This window comes from Paroedura picta, chromosome 12 (genome assembly GCF_049243985.1).
Source record: "Paroedura picta isolate Pp20150507F chromosome 12, Ppicta_v3.0, whole genome shotgun sequence".
NCBI classification, from domain to species: Eukaryota; Metazoa; Chordata; class Lepidosauria; order Squamata; family Gekkonidae; genus Paroedura; species Paroedura picta.
Genome location: NC_135380.1, coordinates 3,212,311 through 3,233,782, shown reverse-complemented (window position 1 = coordinate 3,233,782; position 21,472 = coordinate 3,212,311). Strand labels below are relative to the sequence as shown.

General features: G+C 50.6%; 1 protein-coding gene across 1 annotated transcript; it reads left to right on the top strand.

Moving 5' to 3' along the window:
- The first annotated feature begins 4,365 nt into the window (after positions 1–4,365).
- POU2AF2 (POU class 2 homeobox associating factor 2) lies at positions 4,366–15,705 on the top strand. Its single transcript, XM_077306584.1, has 5 exons — positions 4,366–4,429; positions 7,274–7,383; positions 13,493–13,535; positions 14,103–14,401; positions 15,233–15,705. Exons 1-5 carry the CDS (start codon positions 4,366–4,368, stop codon positions 15,617–15,619), a joined length of 903 nt encoding a protein of 300 aa, XP_077162699.1. The 3' UTR covers positions 15,620–15,705.
- Positions 15,706–21,472: the final 5,767 nt, after the last annotated feature.

Genomic DNA, 21,472 nt, shown 5'->3' with positions numbered 1-21,472 from the left:
AGTTCAGCCCAAGGCCTGTACCACCAGATCCTGCACACGAACCAGCAGTGCAGACCTATGCAGTTACTCTAGGCAGAACCCATGGAAATCAATCCTCTTCTTTTTATCCTTTAGCTGGCGATTGGTAGAGCAGGTTGTCCTCTCAGCCAGTGCTGGTGGATTTTTTGCCTTTATAATATGTTACCACTCTTGGCAATTGGTGGCAGTAGTTTTTGCCATATGGATAGTCAATTGCTGGTTTCTAAGATCTTCCTTGATCTGTTTAAGCCTTGGAAAGCAATAAGCTGAGAATTGGGTAACTCTGTACAGGACTACACTACTAAATTCACTAGGAACTACCTGCAAATAAATATGTGACATGATTCCAACCTGTGTCCACTGTCTTCCAGGGGTATTTTTATTATTATTATTATTATCATCATCATCATCATCATCATCATCATCATCAGATTTATTTCCCGCCTCTCCCGATAGGCTCGAGGCGGGTCACAACAACTAATCCCATTAAAATTCCCATTAAAACATCAATCTACATCAATTTTAGCAGAAACCTCTTCCCCTAACACAGATTCCAGTGACCCCTTTGCTAAATGGTAGCATTTTTCTTGTACACACTCTAGAAACTGCCTTAAGGTCATTATTGTCTACTCTGACTGGCAGCCTCTCACCAAGATCTTGTGGGCGTCTTTCAGATTTCCCAGGTGCCAGGGATTGAGCCTGGGAATCTCCTGCATGCCAAGCAGAGAGTCTGCCACTGAGCCATTGGCCATTCCCCTCCCACACGATGCTATCAAACACCCTGTGAGAACCTCCCAGAGACAAATGTTTAAAGCTGAAAATTATGAATGACAACACAAAAATAGATGCAAATGGTCCCAAGCAAATCAAAGACTGCTGTTCCATGTTTGTGACAACAGAGTGGTCATTTGGTTGCAAAACTGAACGCTCTTGGGTTCATGTGGTATGCTTATCAAATTACCACATGTTGGATTCTGCCCACTTTTCTGCTAGCACAAGAGGGAGAAAGAGCAATTTCTCCTGATTCCTCTCCCCAGATTTCTCTGTGCGTGTGCGTGTGTTTGTGTTTTCCTCTATGGGCTTTACGATGCCCAGTAGAGGCTCTTAGCTTGTCAAAAACACCCCTTGTGTCAGTGGAAAATCTGACAAGGTCCAGAGTGTGATTCACTGCTAGAGGATGTAGTAAACAATTTTGAAATGAGATTAGATAGATTCATGAAGGACAGGTCTATTAGTGGTTACAAATCATGGTGGCTGAGGAGAGCCTCCACTTTCAGAGGCACTAATTCTCTGAATCTCAAAGTCAGGAGACAACATCAGGGAAGGCCTCAGCCTCTTTGCCTTTTTGTTGGCTGTCCAGAGGAACGGGTTGGCCACTGTGTGAGATGGGACGCTGGACAAGACAGACCACTGGTTTGATCCAGCAGGTCTCTTCTAATGTTCTTATGTCCAGTGCCTCATCCTAACACCTGAAGAGTAAAACCAGTGAGTTTTTAAAGGCTGAAAAAGAGAAAGTGACCTTCCTTGGTCGGCTCTACTTGTTAAATTCTAATCTGGCCACGGAATTCTTTCCAGTCTACTCTTTCTTGCCACTTGCAAAGAGCTCTTAGGGTAGGTATTTCTATCTGACCAAATTGCTCCACTTCCGGAAGCATGGCTTGTGTGCTGGAAGAAATTCTGGCTGCATTTTGCTGGGAGGACTTTCCTAAGAAGAATTTAGTTTTTGCCTCTTTGGCTTCCCAGTGAAATCTGACAAAGCACAGAACAATTTTCTTTCTCCTGCAACATGATCTGTGGCACACCACACTGGATTGCAGTCCCTGGGAAGGGAAATTATGTGGGCATTTGTATAAGCAATCTGCTTTTTTAAGCACTCCATAACATAATAAATACGCCGTGCCCTAACAGATGCAGTTTGCTACCAATCCAAAGGGCACACCCATTATTTTCCTACTCATCAAGCTTGCAGATTATCCTGAAAGAGAATGTCATTTTGAAACACTTGGCAAAGAATCCCCCTTTATTTGACAACATTTGGAAATGGAAACCACACTCTGAAAAGGTGTCTTTTTTTTTTTTTTAGAGTACCTATTATCTGCTTTGTTTTCAAGTGCAAGGCAAGAGGCAACGTGGACTGGCTGTATATTACTATTGGCAGAGTAATTAACACAGCCAAGGGGCACAGCCTGATTAAAGTGTAGACAAAGCTATATTCAGGCACCAATATACTTGATTGTAAAGAGAAGAGAGACACACACATTGGATAATACACTTTCAATGCACTTTAGCAAGTAGATTTCCCTGCTTTGCACAGGAAAGTCCAGCTGCAAAGGATGGTTACAGCATATTGAAAATGCATTATGGTCAACCTGTGGTCCTCCGGATGTCCATGGACCTGGAAATGTCGTGGTAAAACAAGTGATCTCCTGATGACGGAGCCCTGGAGACTATGGCTGCCTTGAAGGGGTCTAGGGCAGGGGTAGTCAACCTGTGGTCCTCCAGATGTCCATGCTGGCAGGGGCTCATGGGAATTGTAGTCCATGGACATCTGGAGGACCACAGGTTGACTACCCCTGCGTTATCCAACATGTGTGAAATTGATCAGAGATAGAGTGAAATTAACCCATGTGGAATTAACCAGCATCGCTAGCTGAGAGAAAGAGCCAATGGCTCCCAAGAAGAAGCAGGATACCGCCCTAAGAGTAGCAATCAGGAGACAGATGAGGAACGACACTTAACAGGCGAGAAAGTACTGACCTCTCTGTCCTGTCTAATGGTTGTCTTACTGCCCCCTGCAAGGTCTCCCCTTTTTATACACTGGATGTTGCCCCAAAGTCCTGCCAACCAGATGAAGTCAAGGCTCTCTTCTGAAGTATTCTTAGCACACAGTGATATCTAGGATGTCTTGCTCCCTTGATTAAACATTTTGAGCCATGTTTTCCCTGTATCCTTGGGTAACGTCAACAATAACCCCCACAAAGACAGTTCAGAGGGGAGCCCTGTTGGCCTGCAGTAGAGCAGCTATAATGGATTCCAGAAGCACCTTAGGGGCAAACAAGATTGGGGGGGGGGGGTACAAGTTCTGGATTGTCTGTAAATTTGTCTGTAAATTGACAGCTCCCTTTGTCTGTAAATTGACAGCTCCCTTTTCTGTAAAGCGCTACGAAGTCATGGCCAATTTATAGACCCCCCAGAAACTCTCATCATTGGTCTCTAGGGTGCTCTTGGACTGGAATCCAACCCCCACAAAATCATCCTGGGCAATGCATTTCATCCTTCAGCATTCTCAACTCCTCAGACTTTTAAGTGAAAGAGTGCCGTCTCCAGAGCTTTCCCCCCTTTATTCAGCAAATGAAAACTTTTGCTGCCTCCCTTGCCCCTGAAGCATCCTTTCGGTCCAGTGAAAGAGCCTATTCACCCGGCTGCCTCGCTGGCCATGCAAATTGCATCCAAGCAGACATCAAAGGATTTGCATGTACACAAATCCCAGGCGAGCCATTTTGCGAAGGCATGGCCTAAATGGTGGGGGAAAGGCCATTTCTGCCAGGCTGGGCTCGGACCTGACCAGGGCACCATGTGCAGGAGCTTCCTTTTCGGGTGCCAAGCTCCTGAAAGCTCGCCAGGGAGAAAATCCTGCTGAAGACAAGAGGGGAAACGGCTGCCATTGATCATGGAGACTGGTAGGTGTCACTGACCCAATCCGTGGCCCATTCACTGACTAGAAGACTGGTCTTTGAAAGGGATGGGAGATTGTCATAGAGAAGAGGGAACGTGGGGGGGGGGCAGTGGTGGGATGATACTTTTGAATGCCTCTCAAGTAGCCAATGAAGTAGTGGCTGGGATGTGTTGAAAAGCCTCATGCCTACAGTTGCCAACTTCCAGGTAGGACCTGGAGACCTCCTGGAATAGCAGTTGACCTCCAGGCAACCAAGATCTGTTTCCCTGGAGAACATGAATGCCTGGGAAGGAGGACTGCATAGCTCTATACCCCACTCAAGGCCCTTCCCCTCTCCCAACCCCTGTGTACCCTCAAATCTCCAGGACTCTCCCAAAACAGTTGGCAAGGCTGCCCTTGACTCAGCCACAAATTCACGATGTAGAGTTGTAGAGCTGGAGGGGGCCGTGTGGGCCATCTAGTGATCGACCAGAGGCAGGAAATGTGGGGAGAGGAAGGGAACACTGTTTGTAAGCCGATCCTTCAGGTACTGAAAAGTGGGGTATAAATCCAACTTTTCTTATTCTCTTCTTCTTCTTGATCCCCTAACTTAACTGCTAAAGACAACACTTTTCTGGAATTCATAGCTGCCATCTTCTAGTATACATTTTTCACTTTCTTGACTAGAAGAGATGCCAGGCTTCAGTTGGAGCCTGGGCGTTCCCCAGAATTACAGTCAGTCTGCAGCCTACAGAGGTCAGTTCCCCAGGAGGAAATGGATGCTTTACAGGGTGGACTCTCTGGCGTTATGCCCCACTGAGGTCCCTGTCCTCCCCAGGCTTCAACCCCAAATCTCCAGGACTTTCCCAACCTGGATATGTCAACCCCGTCGAGCAGTGAGTCAGCAGTTCCTGGACTGGCTCCCCTTGGGGAAGAGACCGTGGGAGAAACCTTGACATTTCCTAGCATTTGCTTTATTTGCTGATGCAAAGTGCTGCCAAGGCACAAGCGATGAATAGCAGCCCCGTAGGGTTTCCAAGGCAAGAGGCAAAAAGAGGTGGATTGCCATGACCTGCCTCTGCATAGCAACCCCAATAGCCTCCCATTCAAATACTCACCCAGGTCAGCCCTGCTTAGCTTCTGCAGTCTGATGAGATGGGGGTGGCCTGAGCCATCCAGGCAAGGGTATTAATAGTAAGAGCATGGGAGGAATATGGCATTTGATAGGCTTATTTACCAAGGTATAATTCTTTGCAATATCCAATTGTTGCCTTATTTACCACTGGACAAGTAGAGGCAAAGAGGCTTTCCTACAGAAGAACCAATCCTCTACCCCAGGGGTAGTCAACCTGTGGTCCTCCAGATGTCCATGGACTACAATTCCCATGAGCCCCTGCCAGCTAATGATGGCAGGGGCTCATGGGAATTGTAGTCCATGGACATCTGGAGGGCCACAGGTGGACTACCCTTGCTCTACCCCATGTCAGCTGTCCACAAAGCAAAACCGCCCCCCCCAAGTGGTTCGCATTTAACCGACGCCCTTCCTTCATCATCTGTTCCACGTTGTACCTAGCTGCCCCTCCCTTTAACCCCTCCCTAGCTGCCCCCCCCAGCTTCTCCAAGCCCTCAATGCTCCATGGAGGAAAGTGTTATTGGGAGACCTTTCGTGGACTATTAGCTCTTGCTGTGCCATTAAGGATCATGAATGCTCTTTTGTCAAAGGCCAGGACTTCGGTCGGTGAGGCCAGGCCATTTACAGCCATCTGGCGGCAAAAACAGCCGTACTCTGCTAAAGAAGTTGGCCGGATGCCAGCAGCCAGACCTCCTGGGCATCAGGTGCTTCACCTTAGGGCTCCTACTCCCTGGAAATTTGGGGAAATACCTGGAGATTGGCAACTCTGATTATGCACCACTGAATTTGCCCATCCATTCACAGATATTCCCGACATCTTTTCTAGGGAGGTCAGCTTGCGCCTCGACCTACTGGTCTGGCCACAGCTAGCCCCACAAAGACGTAGCTCAATTGCAACCCACCAAAAGGGGCTAAATTAGGAAAGGTAAATCAGAAACCGAAAAGATCAAACAGGTCAGGGGTGTTTGTTTTGGCCCCGGGAACTACGGTCCTTTCTGTTGTTGTTGTTTCCAAAAGGATTAAGCCGAACTTCATGTCCCCATTTGTCACATTTGACTAAAAGCTCTTCTCGAGCCCACACGGACACCACAGGTGCAGCGACTGCTCCTTCCCGGGGCAGCTCCCAGCGGCAGGAGCGCAAGGCGAGCAGCGTCAGGGTTGAGCGCACCTCAAAAGCAACACCTCAACCCACACTGCCAGCTGAAAAGCAGAACGGCAAGAGGGGCAGACGGGCACAGCCGGCATTTGGGGGAGCTGGGAGCGGGGGGCGGGCGGGGTGGGGGGAGAAGAGAATCTCTTTTGTGGTCGGCAGGTCATTCTTTTTCCAAAGGCCATTCCACAGAGGCACATGAGCGCTGCATGGCTCCACTGCGCGTTATATTGATCGATGCGCCGCCCTCTGTTCTTATGTGTGCTTTCAAAGGCGGCTCTTGCTTATTTGCCGTAATTGCAAACCGGGTTTCTGGCGCCAGAAAAGAAAAACACAAAAGCCATCCTCTGATAGCCGATTGTGCTAGTCTTTAAGGTGCTCCCGCTGGACTGTGGCTCTTTTCTACTGCTGCAAACATTAGCACCACATCTGTCTGAGGAAGGGAGCTGCGCATCAGGAAAGCTCCTCCCCTGCCAGAAATGTTGTTAGTCCTTCAGCTGCTCCAAGGACTCTGGCCCTTTTCTTCTGCTATGGGTAGATGAACAAGGTCACCCATCTTGATCTATTGTCCTACCAGGAAGTTGAGGCTTGAAAAGGCATTGCCTGTGGAAACCCGCTGGGCAAAAAAAAGGAGAGAAAACGGGTCGGAATTGGTGAGTCTCGCTCAAATGGCAGGGCAAGGACATCTTCCCCACGGAGGGGGAGGTCCGCCTTCTTGCTCAGAGAGGTGTTTCACCGATTTATTAATCAGGCCCTCCCTTTTGCACAAGTCTCCAAGATGGGGAACATCAAACTCCCGAATCGTCCGTTTTAAAAATCCCAGTAAAGCAAAGTTTAAAGCCACAAAGAAACAGCAATAAATCAACAGACAATCATCTGTTAAATGCTCCAGAGAAGAAAGGCCCTGATCCTGCCCCTCCTATAGCAACAGTGGGGCTGCCAGCAGGGAAGGGGGCCTGCTTGGAGTGTTTCCTGGGAGCAGAGCAGCCCAGGAAAGGTGATGGAGCATCACACAGTGTCCTTTTGCTTTTATGTATTGAGGACATTTAGGGGAGAGGCAGAGCCTCTGCTTGGCATGCTGAAGGGCCCAGGTTCAATCCCTGAAATCTCCAGTTAGAAAGGACTAGGATGTGGATGGTGAGAAAGACCCCTGCAGGAGACCCTGGAGAGCTGCTGCCAGTCAGAATTGTAGACGATGGATCAAGGGCCCGATTCCATATAAGGCAGCTTCATGTGCCCGTTTGAACTCAGGGTCGCCCCGGTTGTCTGGCCTTCCCTTGCTACCGCCTGCTGACTCGGTCTTTCTCCACTTCTGTAGTCCCTGCAGATTATGGCAAGCGGGTGTATCAGGGCGTGCGGGTCAAGCACACGGTTAAGGATCTGCTGGCAGAAAAGAGGTCAAGGCAGACCAGCGGCTCACGCTTCAACGTAAGTGACGTCTCCAGAATGAGAAATGAACCTTTGGCTTCGCTACTCAGCAGCCTGAATAGACCAGACCAACCCGAACTGGGAAGCTAAGCAGGGTCGGCTCTTGTTAGGACTTGGATGGGAGACCACTAAGGAAGCCCAGGTTTGCTCTGCAGAGGCAGGCCAGGGCACACCACCTCTGCAGGTCTCCTTCCTTGAAAATCCCATCAGGAGTAGCTACAAACTAGTTGCAAGTTGCAACTTGACGTCCCCTGCCAGGGCATATGTAGGAGGAGCTCATGAGAAGTCATATTTCTGCACCAAGTGAAGCCAGATCCCATTTTGGGATCCAAAGCCGTTGCCCAAAACCTGATTTTCGATTGGCTGATAACGCTGACTGAGCTGGAAGCCAATTAGGGTTGCTGGCTCCGGGTTGGGAAAACCATGGAACCTTGGGGGGCGGAGCCTGCAGAGGGTGGGGTTTGAAGGGAGGAGGGGCCAATGGGGTTTATTGCCATTCAGTCCACGTTCTAAGTGGCCATTTCTTCCAGGGGAACCGATCTCTGTGGCCTGGAGATGAGCTGGAATTCTGGGGGATCCCCAGGGCCCACCTGGAGACTGGCATCCCTAAAGCCAAGCCAGTGGCAAATCAAAGAAATGGGCCTGTGTCCAATCTGTTCTTTGAACGTCTCCTCTGCCGGTTGTCAGCTGGATCTCAGTGACACCCTTCCACAACCGGATCCTAAGATTCCTTTCCGCCAAGTTGTCTCTTAATGGGGAGAGATATTTTTTTCCAAATGGAGAAAGGCTTCCTCTGGTACAGGTGGATCTTCTCTGTTGGCAAAAGGGAATTCTGGCTTGGCAGAAGGCGGTTATAGCATTCCACCTCCTGATTCTCCAAACATTTCTCCAAAGATTCTCCAAACATTTCTGTTTGATACCCAATCTTTATACAGCTTTCGCTGTATAAATAAAAGGGTAAGGGGTGGGTGGAGAGTGGGCAAGGCCTGTCCGAACTCTGGGCCAATCAGGAGGCCCACAGCACCTCCGAACTGGCCCACAGTCCAAACAGGCCTTGCCCCCCCGGCCCAGCCAGGGGCAATCTGGCGACATCGCCACCAGTTTGCCCTTGGCCACTGACGGAGCCAGAGGTAAATGGGCCTCCTGGGGGGAGACAGACCAGGGGGCAGGGAGGGGAAGGGGGGTGGGAAGCCCAGTGGGAGGGGGGAAGCCTCACCATCTCCCTTGGGCTCCAGTCCCCTCTTCCCCTCTTCTGGTGCCTGTTGTATCTGTTACAATGGGCTTTATTTCAAGTTGTTTCATATTTTGACAGCCTTTTTGACATGCAACAGCATTTGGTTTTTGGTAGCGGTCACACAATGACAATGCAGCTTCAACAGCAATTGATGGATGGCCCAGGATGGGATTTGAACAGTCTTCGTTAGGTGCCAGGCAATGGCGTATAACATTTGACCATGGATGATAGCAGACATGTAATGGTCCTTGTTTTTTGACGGATAACAGCCCATGCCATTTCATACTTGGCACTTGCTGACAGCAAGAGAGACCAAGGCTAAACTTCTAATAAATGCGAAGCCCTATTTTTAATCTGGACAAGCCATATCCTGAATCTTAGAAGCAAGGTGAATAATGCTTACAACAGTCCTTCAAAGGGGCTCATCATAATTAACATTTGCCCTGACGGCGGGGCTCGCGTCGTGTGTTTGTGTGGGGGGACCGGAGCTGAGCACTTTGCCAAAATCCAGCCAGGGGGATCGTGGCGGAGGGAAGAACTGACTGGGCAGCTTCCCAGTTAACTGCTGATCTTCTGAGTGTTTCTCCACTGACAATAAATCCAATCTGACAGCAACAGTACCAGATAAACTTCCGTATTTGCTCTGATAGACTTGCAACTGTGTTATCACAAAGAGGGGGGGGGCACATCTTGTAACAAAGAAGATCATTTAACTCCAAAGCAAACACAGGTGAGCAGGCCGCAGTCTGGGCTCTCAGGCCAAATGGCACCACCCTTTCCTAGGAACTGGTCGCTGGAGTGCAGTTAAATCCTCCTGGCTGCCCAAATACAATCCTCCAATTCTCCTGTGGCAGCTGCACCCTTCCAGCGCCAGCCAGAGCTGCCATGCTCCCTTGGATTGAAGGCCCACTCTTGATTCTGCAAAGCATCATGGCCCTGGCAGTTGCATTGTGATGGGGCATGCACCGTTGTTTTTCATTCCCCGGGCATGTCCGCAAGGGCTTCATTTGGACCGGGGCTTGACAGGGGTTAGCCAGGGCCACGAGGCCAAACTGTCCCCTCCATTTCAGGCCACAGGAGATTGTTCCTTGTGTCTGACCAAAACTCCCAGTTTGGAAGGTTGCCAGCCTCCAGGATGTAGCTGGAGATCTCACACATGTGAAGCTGCTGTATACTGATTCAAACCCTTGATCACCAAGGGGTCCCACAGAGAACACCCTAGTTGGCTATGGCCAACCGACTAGTAGTTTCCAGCCCCCCAAAAGTACGGCTGGCTCTTTAGCTTGGCAAAACGACAACTGGGTGGTGACATGATTGAGGTATACAGAATTATGCTCGGGAGAAGGCAGAGAAAGGAGGACTTTTCTCCCTTTCTCACAAGGACTCGTGGGCACTCCGTGAAAATTATGAGCAGTAGGCTTGGAACAGAGAAAAGGAAGTCCTTCACACAAGACCAGTTCTGCAGAGGAAGGCCATGGCCCACCACCTCTGCTTCTCCCTCGCCTTGGAAGCCCCTTGCTGGGGTTGTCACAACTTGGATACTAAGAAGTAAGTGGCAGGAAGACCCACAAGGAAGGTTCTGCAGAAGGCGGCACTGGCAGACCACCACTGCTTCTTCCTTACCTTGAAAAGCCCCTCACTGGGATTGTTGTGATCGTATTTTCCACCACATATTACTGGGGAAGAATATGGAAGTTCTGTTTTTCTTCCCCTTTTCGACACCTGGCAATTCCAGTCCCAAAGAACTATTTTGAGAGTTTGCCAACATTCTTTCCTTAAAAAGAAAAGTCAACAGGGAGAGGGGGGAAGACGGTCCTCTGTCTTGCCTTGGCAACTCTGCGGCCCAAGTAAAAATGCTCCTTTGCTCGGCCGGACCCCAACTTCCTGCTCGTCTTAAATATTCAGCGGCACCAATTTGTGCCTAAACTCCTGATAAGTGACAGGCTAGGCAAACACAGATGGGGCATGTTATCTTTACAAGTGGCCTCCCGTGTACCAGGTGCTTGACCGGGGATGGAGTCAGGGTTTGGAAAGCAAACAGAGGCTTTCGTTGAAGCCAAACCCCCGGGGCTGAAAGAATGCCCGGCTGCCACGTTCTCACCAGCCGGTTTGTGGCCGTGGCAATTGTTTCCCGACAGAACCAGCTGGACAATTCAGGCACCTGTCGGAGTCTCTATTGCAGAAAGAGAATGGGGAAAAGGCCCCACTGTGGGGTCTGCACGACCTCTGACCTGCAAGCCAACATAATTAGGGATCAGGCCTCTCTGCTAGGGATCCCCTCGGATTATGACTCCAGGCAACAGATCAGAGTCCTCTGGAGAAAATGGCTGCTTCGGAGGGTGGACTCCACAGCATTATACTCCACGCCCTCTCCCACCCCCAAAATCTGCAGGTATTTCCCATCCCAGAGCTGCAGCCCTACTCTCTGCTCCTGATATTTTTTGTTTTCTGCATGGAAGGGAGGAGAGCCAGGAGCTTCACTCCTCTGGTGTCCACAAATCTGCTTTCTCCAGAGCTCGGGGGCCAGAGCTGCATGGCATGAGGTGTCCCAGCGGTGAGCTAGTAGAGACTGGGGGTGCTCAGGTGCCCCGGATCGAAGGCAAGGGTCAATAGGGTCTGGCAACTTCTGGTGCATGGACCCACGGGAGGTCCCCTTAGCCAAGCTTCACAAGACTGGATCCAGATTTGGAGGGCTCTGGGCAGAGGGTTCTTGGAGACCCCCTGGCTGCCCGTCCTGCCATGGGCCCCCTTTTCTGCCCCTTTTCACCCTCCCCTTGCTCCACTGGCAAGGCCTCTTCCTGCCCAGGCATGCAGCCAATGGCACTGCCTCAGCCCTTCCCCAGATGGCTTTGAGCAGCTGCAGGAGTGGTGAAGTCCTCACAAGGGAACAGGCAGGGAAAGGACATGGTATGGGGCAGGGATACCAGTGGCCCCCTCTGGCCAGTGGTGGAGAATGAGGTTATCAGATTCTGATTGGAAAGCTCCCGCAGATTTCGGGGTGGAGCCTGGGGAGGAAAGGGACCTCAGTGGGGTCCAGTGTCAGAGAGTCAACCTTCCCAAGCAGCCCTTTTCTCCAGGGGAACTGATCTCTGCAGTCTGGAGATGAGCTGGAGGTCTGGGGAATCCCCAGGTCCCACCTGGAGGCTGGCATCCATGGGGGCGGTGTCAACAGCAGTGGGTCCTGCTAGAAGCCCTGGGCAGCTGCCCCACCTGACGGCATCCTCGCACCCACCCTGCTCTCTCACCGGAAACACCCCCAGGAGCTTTGGGGGTGATCTCCCCTGTCCTGTGGGAAGAGGGAGTGCCGTGTGGCTCTTCCACAGACCTTCAGCCCATCAGCTCCTTCAGAACCCAACTGCCCTGCAGGGCATCGCCGTGAACGCAGCTGCCCTTGCGTCTGACCTCTTGGCTCGGAACGGAGGAGCTCTCGTGTGCCCGTTTCCATGGAGGTGGCCCCGGACCAGGTGGCAGGTGGGCATGCCAACCAAAAGGAAGTCGTGACACTAGCAAATTTTAATTCAAATCTAAACCTCTAAATTTGGTTGCTCACCATGGCAGGAACCTCCTGTTTGCAGTATGCAAACTGGAGGCTTCTAGGCTGCCAGTCCAGGGTCATAACCAGGGTGGGGGTGGCATTGACTGCTGTGTTTTCCTGTTTCCAGGAGGGGGGGGGGATTAGACTGTAGGCGAAAGTTCGTTCCAAAAGCAAAGTTCGTTCCGTCATCATCTTACTCGAAGCTTCGGCTAGCAATTAACCAGACATGTTCGGTTGCGGATGAACACAAGAAGCTAACAAAAAAATAATGAATGAATGAATTAAGAACCCAAAAGTTAAACAAGTCAGAATGTGATGGCCAAAGAGTTCTATATTTAAACTTCAAACCAAAAATATTACCAAATATCCAAAAATTACGTGTATTTATTACAAATTGGATAACGATGTCAGTCCAAAGAGTAAGCTCAAATCAGAATAAGATCATACAAATATCTCAGACAGAGACCATTTGTGCCATCCGCGCCCCCTTATTCCCGTTTTCTCCTTTTTTCCTCCAGAACAATTTCAACTCCATCCAATTTAAAGAAATAACCGTATTATCACCGTAATGTCTGGAGACATCTTATAGCAACATTAGCTGACGTGCATTTTGTCATAGTCACAAAAGGTCCCTTTTTAACAGCTGCATGATTTTATTCCGATTTGAAGCGACTATTTGGGCCTACGCTTATTTTTATCTATTTTGTAATCAATACATGTATTTTCAGGTATTTTATGCAGTATGTTTTAAGTTTAGATATAGAACGATCGGCCCCCTCACGTTCTGACTTCTTTGGATTCTTAATTTGAACACCCGAAATTGCCTGATACTGAATCAGACGCTTTCCAGGGGTAATCAAACTGCGGCCCTCCAGATGTCCATGGACTACAATTCCCAGGAGCCCCCTGCCAGCGAATGCTGGCAGGGGGCTCCTGGGAATTGTAGTCCATGGACATCTGGAGGGCCGCAGTTTGACTACCATTGCGTTGTCTATTCAGGCCGGCAGCAGCTCTCCAAGGTCTCCAACCAGGCTGGTGCCTCCCCTGACATTGCCTCTTCGCTCCGAGATTCAGATTTTTCATGCCTCCATCTCCACGGCTATCAGGAGACCAAGAAGCAGCACCCATCGCTCCCCTCTGGAGGCCAAATTACATGTTATGAAGTCCCGGGAGTCACGTCCAGATTAGCCACGAGGAATTTCTATCAGATGTGCCCCCCAGTTAGGGCCAGGTTTTTGAAATCGAGTTGTTCACTCAGATTCCCAAAACGTAACCCAATCAAATTTGCTCACGGTGGGAGACTGCCTGTTCCGTCAGCTGGGCTGTTCTTTTCCTTCCAGGGCAGCGCTTCCACCACGCAGTCCTCATTCCTCCCGCTCTCAGGTAAGTATATTTTCATAAAGAAACATCCCCATTTCATTTCCACCCCGCCCTTCTTATGAAATGGAACCAGGGTTGCTAGCTCTGGGTTGGAAAATACCTGGAGAGGGGTTTTTTTTTTGGGGGGGGGGAGGGGGGAGTCTGGGGAAGGCAGGGTTTGGGGAGGGGGAAAACCTCATCAGGGTACAGTGCCATAAATTCCACCCTCCAAAGGAGCCATTTCCCCCAAGAGAACTAATTGCTATAATCTGGAGATCAGATGCAATACCTGGAGAGCACCAGAGCCCTTCCTGGAGGTTGGCAACCCTAGGTGGCAGGTGGAGGTGATGCAGATGTGGAAAGGAGGGACCTGGGGGTGGGCAAATAGGGGCCCCTGGGCAATGTGTTCATGAAGCAGAGCCCACTTCTAGGACTGTGGAAACTTGCAGTGTTCTCCATAAACATCTATGGCAGCCTAACATGTGTTTGGTGGGGGGGGGGGAGGGGGGGATGTGCTTTTGAGCCTTTCTAATGTGCTTTTGAGCCTGCCTTTTCTGGTGCGCCGCTAACTGATCTCTCCGTTCCTGAAAGGCTCCCCCTCCGTGTCCGGCTACTACGGGGTCCGGCGGTCCCTGATGGCAGACGTGGATTTGCAAAGCAGCAAGCAGACCCCCGGCGACGTCTACGCCCCCTCCCTCCTCGCGAAGCCCTTTGCTTACGACGCACATGGGGTTCAAGGCTACCCTTCTTTGCTGGACACCTACTTTGGCGACCAGTACGGGGACCACCGCGTCACTCCGGTCACCTCTGGCACAGCATCCCTTTTTGGCGCGTCACCATTGCCCTCCGTCATGCCTCCTTTCCCTAGTGACTCCGCGCATTTTTTAAGTGTAAGTACGGTCGGTCCGTCTGCTTCAGGGCTCTCTCTTCAGACTGCCAGTGGTGCGCCGGGTTCTCAGGCGGAAACCTTTCCCATCCCTCCCTGATCCTTCAGCTGGAGTTGCCAGGGATTGAAAGTGGGACCTGAAGCATTCTGCCATTGAGAGGCTGTGAGAACCACAGTTGTGCGGGGGCTAGAGGGCCAGGAACAATCAGACGTCACACTGTCACAAGTGGATGCCTCTCCCAGCCTCAGGTCTGTGGCATCTGGGGGCCAGCGCACACACACCCCTGAGCCATTCTCTGCCCACTGAGGTGGGTGTTGGGGTACAGGCCCGTCAGGACTTAGGATCATAGAGTTGGAAGGGTCCTCCAGGGTCATCTAGTCCAACCCCCTGCAGAAAGCAGGAAATGCACAGCTACCTGCCACCCACATTGACCCCAATTCCATGCCCAGATGATGCCCCACCCAGTATGGCAGCTAATTTTTTAAAACCTGCCCCCAAAGTGTTGGGAATTATTTATCATGTGGTGTGTGTCGTGTAGCTAGGAGATCCCGGCAGCCAGCCAAGGGACGTTCGGAGGTGGTGTGCCATGGCCTGCCTCTGCACCATGACCCCTAGTGGTCCTTGGGGGAACTGCCACCCAAGTCCTTGGCGGTCTCCCATCCAAATACGAACCGGGGTCAGCCCTGATTAGCGTCTGAGATCTGCTGGGATCGGGCCGGCCTGGACTATTCAGCTGGGGGGGGGGAGGGGAATTAAGGCTTACTTGCTGCTTTGGGAGACGTTCTCTTCCTCCCATCAGGGGGAATTTCAAGATGTTTTTTTCTCCCTCTTCAGGAGCAGGCCCTGCCCAACAGCCTCGGCCAACCGGACGTCTGTTCTGACTCCCTGCAAGTCATTTCTGCCCCCGGCTGCCTTTCCTCGCCTGAGCCAGGAGGGGGTCCCCAGTACAGAAATCCCAGCTGGAATTCCCCTCTGGCCGGGCCTCAGCCCTACTCGCTGCATGCTCTGGAAGACGCCCACTACACCTCCAGCTACTCGGCCACCTCCCCTTACCCGTTCTCATCTTTTATGGCGGTGGCCAACGACCCAACACCCAAGGTGCTCCACGGCTCTCCGGAGGAGCCTGCAGAGGCCCCCCCTCTTCAGGACAGCAGCTTGCTCTGGCCCAAGGAAGATGGGAACCCGCTTTGGGGACCCTACGAATGCCGAAGGACTTACTGAAAAGGACCAGTAACCGATGGACAAAACCAAAGTTGACTTTTTAAAAAAAGCACAGAAATCTTTCTCCACCTTTGGAAACTTTTAAGCAGAGGCTGGATTGCTATCTGACAGAGGGGCTGATTCTGTGAAGGCTCAAGGGGGTGGCAGGTGACAGGGGATGAATGAGAGGGTTGTGAGTGTCCTGCCTAGTGCAGGGGGTTGGACTAGATGACCCAGGAGGTCCCTTCCCACTCTATGATTCTATGAAATTCTCAGACTTGGTCTGGCCAAATTTCTGCTCCTGTATGGGACCTATCCTGCACAGTGAACATTGCAAATCACTCCTATCATCCATAGGATAATGTTCCTTCCGTATGAAGGGGGAGCAAGGAAGGGGTTCTGTGCAAAAGGTGGGGAAATATCCATCTTTTCTCTCTTAGGTATTGGCAGCTTTCTAGGGTTGACCTTGAACAGATGAAGATGCCTTATACATAATCAGACCATCACAGTCACTATTTCTTGCTGGCAGCAGCTCTCTGGGAGCTCCAGCAGAGGTCTTTCACATTACCTGCTGCCTGGTCCTTTAAACTGGAGATGCCGGGAATTGAACCTGAGACCTTCTGTTTGCTGGCCAGACACCCTGCCACTGAACTACAGCTCTTCCCTTGAGCAGAACCACTCATCGACCTAGGTACCTACTGTCTATTCAGACGGGCAGTTGCTCTCCAGGGTCCCAGGTTGAGGTCTTTCATGCCACCTCCCGCCTGGCCCTTTTAAATGGAGATGCCGGGGATTGAACCTGGGACCTTCTGCATGCCAAGCAGAGGCTCTCCCCTTGAGCCACAGCCACTCCTCAAGCACCACCTGTACAAAAGCTTGTTTAAAGTGACTTATATGAGACACAAGAATAAACATCTGGAAACTGAGCATCAACTTCGTGGGAGACAAAATCCTCCTTAGCATTTAACACCATCCTGCAGCCTAGAGTGCCATGTTTCTGCTTTTTAAAATTATTATTAAGGAAAGAAAGAGCTATTAATTGGGGGGGGGGACCCCTGGAAGGAGGAGGAGCTGTTAAGGCGCAAACACCTTCTTAAGGCCTCCTGTCAGAAGAGAAGCAAGCAAGCCATGTTGTGCTAACAGCAGGTGTTTTCCCTCACTCCATTCCTGCTATAAATAGGTGTCTGCATGCCTGCAGCCCCCCCCCTTTCTCTGAAACATCTTAAGAGTTTGAAAGACCTACCTGCTAGTTTCAGATCTCTGGGGAGGGGAGCCCCATCTGCCAGTCTTCCCTGCCTGGTTCTAAACAGGAGCCCTGAAATCTTGTGGAAGAATTCAGCAGTTCTTCTTTCATAGTATAATGTTCACCCGCTGCAAACCCTCTAGTCTGTGGGGCTGGGTTTGATTCCCTGCTCCTCCTCCACATGCAGCCAGCTAACAGCAGGTGTTTTCCCTCACTCCATCCCTGCTATAAATAGGTGTCTGCATGCCTGCAGCCACCCACCCCCCTTCAGGGCCAGTCTCAGTTCTCCTAGAGCTGTTGTGACCAAGCAGTGATATCAGGACTCTCTCAGCCCCACCTACATGTTGTGGGGAGAGGAAAGGGAAGGTGATTGTAAGCAGCCGTGAGAGTACTTGACATCTTTTTTAAAAAAACAACTCTTTTTCTTTAAGAAGAAATCTGTGCTGGATGGGGACATCTCTGGTCTAAGGGCGGATAGTGAAGGCCAGGTGTGGCAGCTTGAGCTTTTTCAGCTCACTTCCCATCCTAGAACAGGGTATTGCTTTTTAAATGCCCCTCAATACTTGTGCTCAGGTTCACAGAAGAACTGGGAACCAACATAAGCCTCCTGGTTGACATGGGAATCATAGCTCAGCTTCCAGCTCACAAATGTACCCCCCTTTGTCACAGCAGTCCATGAATCCACAGCTAGGGTGGCCATCTCTGCAGGGAGATGGTGAATCTTCCATAGGACACAATCAGCATCCAGAAGCACTTTAAAGACCAATAAAGTCCCCCATCTCCCTGCCCTGGCTGGCCCAGCATAGCCCTGTCTCACCAGATCCTGGAAGCTAAGTAGGGTCAGCCCTGCCCTATACTTGGATGGACGACCAAGGAGTCATCTGCATGGGGCATTTTACCCAGTCCCAGTTCAAATGAATCCCTCCCGTCTACATTGAATCCGATTTGCATTTTGATTATGGGCGCTTTAAATTTTCCCTCTGCAACATCCATGATTGATCCATGATGACCCTACCTTTCCCCGCAATATCCAGAAGTGGGTATAAGTCTTGACATCTGAAAAATCTGTATCAGTAAATGTGCAGACCTCTGCTTTTTGCGAATTAACTCCCTGCCTCATGCCTCCAATGCTATAGCAAAGCAGTCTCCCCAGATTGGCCAGGGCGTCAGTTCAAAGACTTCCTGGTTCCCAGTTGCAAGGCTTGTCTTAAAGTGACTGTGCTCCAGAAGCCCTAACTTCTCTCATCAGGGATTTGCCTCTTATTATTTCCCCCTCCTCTACCGTCTCCAATCCTCCCCCCCCCCCGCTCCCAGTTCAAGAAAAAAAAAAGAGGGACTCCTGGTGCAATTGGCACCCCTCCCCGTTTTGAGCTTTCCCAATCGAGTGAAGAACACTTTTCTATTTCGGGGGGGGGGGGGGGCACACAAAGGAAGACCTGAGTTCCAATCGATCTGAATTCAGCAGAATCCACAACGGAAAAAACAAAGTAAGTGCAGAATCAGCCCAAGTTGCTACGCAGAGGGAGGCCATGGCCAACCGCCTCTGACTGTCTCGTGCCTTAGGAACTCTAAGGGGCTGCCCCAAGCATTTCGCTTTTGTGGGTCAGAGCAGGCGTGAGCCATTCCCAACATGGGCTGTGGGCGGCAGTGTTTGCCAAGAAACAGCGCAGCCTCCACACCTTGATTGACACCCTCCAAAGGACACTCCTTTCTCCGTTGCTCCCTAGAAGCTCCAAAACAAGAAGTTCTCTTCGGCTCCCGCCGTTTGATCTGAGGTTCCGCTTGCCAGCCCCAGATTGGGAAACGCCTGCAGATTAGGGGGTGTAGGCTGAGGTGGGGGAGGTTTCTGGGGGAGAGGGGCTCAGCTGGGTCTAGGTCCTCCCTCCAAACCAGCCGTTCTCTCCAGGGCAAATCAGTTCTCTCATCTAGTTGTATTTCTGGGAGAGTTCCAGGCCTTGCCTGGAGTTTGGCTGCCCAAGTCCTTGGGGTCTTACCAAGCAGTTCTCAAAGGCATCAGGAGAGCCGGCCAAGTTTCCCCAGAAAATGGCGTGCTGCAGAACACCTCCCCCCCTCCCCTTGCAGTGCTGCAGAATCCATGGGAACAACGATACGGCCACCACCAAATATGAACTCCGTCCCACAGCAAATGCAACACTGTTTTTGTGTGTGTTTGGGGGGGGGTATTTTTATTTTTTTAAACTTCATTTATGACCCCAGGCAGCTTACATCATTCTCTTGTTCTGCATTCTATCCTCAGAACAACCCTGCAAGGCTGAACAAAGTTTAAGCCCAGGGATTCCTTTAAGGCCCATGAAGTTTACTTTGCACAGTTCTTCAGACACATACCTGTGAGGCAGGTTAGGCTCCAGGGATAGAGGGGAGATTCAAACCTGGATCCAACCCTCAAACCACTACATCACCCTGCTTCTTAAGACGACCAAGCTGACATGGGAAGGGTTTATTCTGGGCAGGAATCTTGACGTATTTCATATTTATCGCATGATGTGTCTGTAGGGTAGCCAGGAGATAGTCCGATTGTAGGACGGTCTGGCAGTCAGGCAAGAGGCATTCAGAGATGGTTTGTTGTTGCCTGCCTCCGTGTCATACCTCTAGTGTTCCTTGGAGGTCTCCCATCCAAATACTAACCAAGATCAACCCTGCTTAGTAGCCAAGATCTGAGGTTGCGCATGCCTGGGCCATGCAGGGCCGGGATGTTCAGGAATCTTCTCTCCAGGAATGTTGCATGAATGTAGCCATGTTTATGACTCACACATGACGGCCCTTTTCCCCCAAGCTTTTTGGTCTTCGGGGTTTGTAGTGCAGACATTGGAACCTGCTTTATTCCGTTCAGAAACACCTCTTTCCCACTGATGCCCATTCACACGTATTTTTGCGCCTCTAAGAAAGAACTGATAATGTTGGGCAGGCCACATATTGAGAACCAGAACGGTCCTTCAATGATGGGGAAATCGTTCTTGCACTCCCGAGGAGTTGTCTGGCAGGACCAGTGGGAACGTCTACCGAGAAAAACCATGGTGTAGTAGTTAAGACTCTTATCTGGAGAACTGGGTTTGATTCCCCATTTCTCCACACACAGCTTGGACTAGTCTCAGTTCTCTTAAGGCAGTTCTTACAGAGCAGTTCTCATAGAGCTCTCTCAGTCTCACCTGCTTCACAGGGAGTCTATGGTGGGGAGAGGAAGGGAAATGGGGTTTGTAAACCGCCTTGGGACTCCTTCAGGAAGTGAAAAACCAGTTCTTCTTCTACTCCATTACCCGCTAATGCTTTACCGCATCCGTCGTTAGAGATGGTTAAACATTTTGTAGAATGCAGTGGCAGACTGAGCCACGCTGCACTGGACTGTTTTGCTTTGCATCCATTAAAAGAAATCACTGCATGTGGAAAGCTAGCTTGTAAGGAAAGGCACACAGGAAGCTTTTTAATGTGGGGGAATATTAAAAATGCGCATTTCCCTCCAACAGCCATCTCGAGCAAAGCCATCTGGAATCCGAGGCGTTACAAAGACTAGGTGAAGAGTGAAACGTTTTCTGGAGCCGTGGTGCGTTGTGTCCACGATTTAAAGCCGGTATCTGCAACGGGAAGGAACTGATAAGGCTGGCCCTCCGCACCCACCGGCCTCTGCACATTCCTCCCCCTGGAATTTCTTGGTCTTCGAGGTCCTGTTGAGGCCTGTCTCGATGGAAACACAATCTCTGCAGGCTGCGTGTCTGCGTAGAACTGACCCGGCTTCCTTTGGGTGATTTTGATCTGTTGCCACATCTTTTTGGAGGGTTAGTCAAGCAAGGCTTGAAGAGGAAAACAACACACAAAAAGCCAGAAATCCTGGACTTTGTCCTCAAGACAAACACGCTACTGAGGAAGGCAGGTTGGACTAATAACAAGCAGGAGTAACGGGCAAGCTGTGGAGACCTAGGCTTGCTCGTGGCAGATTTTTAAAATTTTGATGAGGTCCTGATAACTCCAAAGGTGGTGCTAGCCTGCTGGCAGCCTCCAAGTTGGGGGCTTAACTTTTGGCCTCCAGAATACGAGAGCCTCTGGGATTCTCCCTCTCCCAATTTCTCCTCCGATTCTGGAGTTTCGGTTCTCTGGCCCTGTTGAAGCCAAACCACTGTGTTAGGAATTCGCCTCCGTCTCCCCATCCCAGGGGAAGGTAAAATGGGTAAACGACATCAAGGTTCTTTTGTGTGCAATGTAAAAAAAAACAACAAGACCATCACCAATATCAACACATGATTCTATCCAGCAGGTTGGGCTCTTGATTTTAAAAGCAGTGTTTTGGTAAGAAAGACTGGAAAACCCACAATGGCAGAGATCGCCTGCCTGCCTCAGGAGGGGACACGGGTGTTGTTCATTGCCCCACCTGGGAGACCTACAGCCAAGGGCCTCCCTGTCCTCCCCTGCAGCAGGTAGTCCTTCCTCATTTGGGCATCCTGGACCAGTTTCAGTATGACCGAGGTGTCGGTGCCCGGATTTGTTTGTTTCCTTCCGCCCCTTTTTGTCCCCTTTTCCTCTGTGCTGCATGAATTATATTTCTGGGTACATAACAAAAGAGGGGAAACCAACTCAACCCAAAGTGTATTCCCACTTTGGCCAGAGGGTCAAGCGGCAAC

Bases quoted from the DNA above. Each gene is read 5' to 3' on its own strand.
- POU2AF2 (XM_077306584.1), top strand. From the start codon at position 4,366: ATGCCAGGCTTCAGTTGGAGCCTGGGCGTTCCCCAGAATTACAGTCAG. The intron at 13,536-14,102 runs GTAAGTATATTT...CGTTCCTGAAAG, and splicing joins CTCATTCCTCCCGCTCTCAG to GCTCCCCCTCCGTGTCCGGC. The intron at 14,402-15,232 runs GTAAGTACGGTC...CTCCCTCTTCAG, and splicing joins ACTCCGCGCATTTTTTAAGT to GAGCAGGCCCTGCCCAACAG.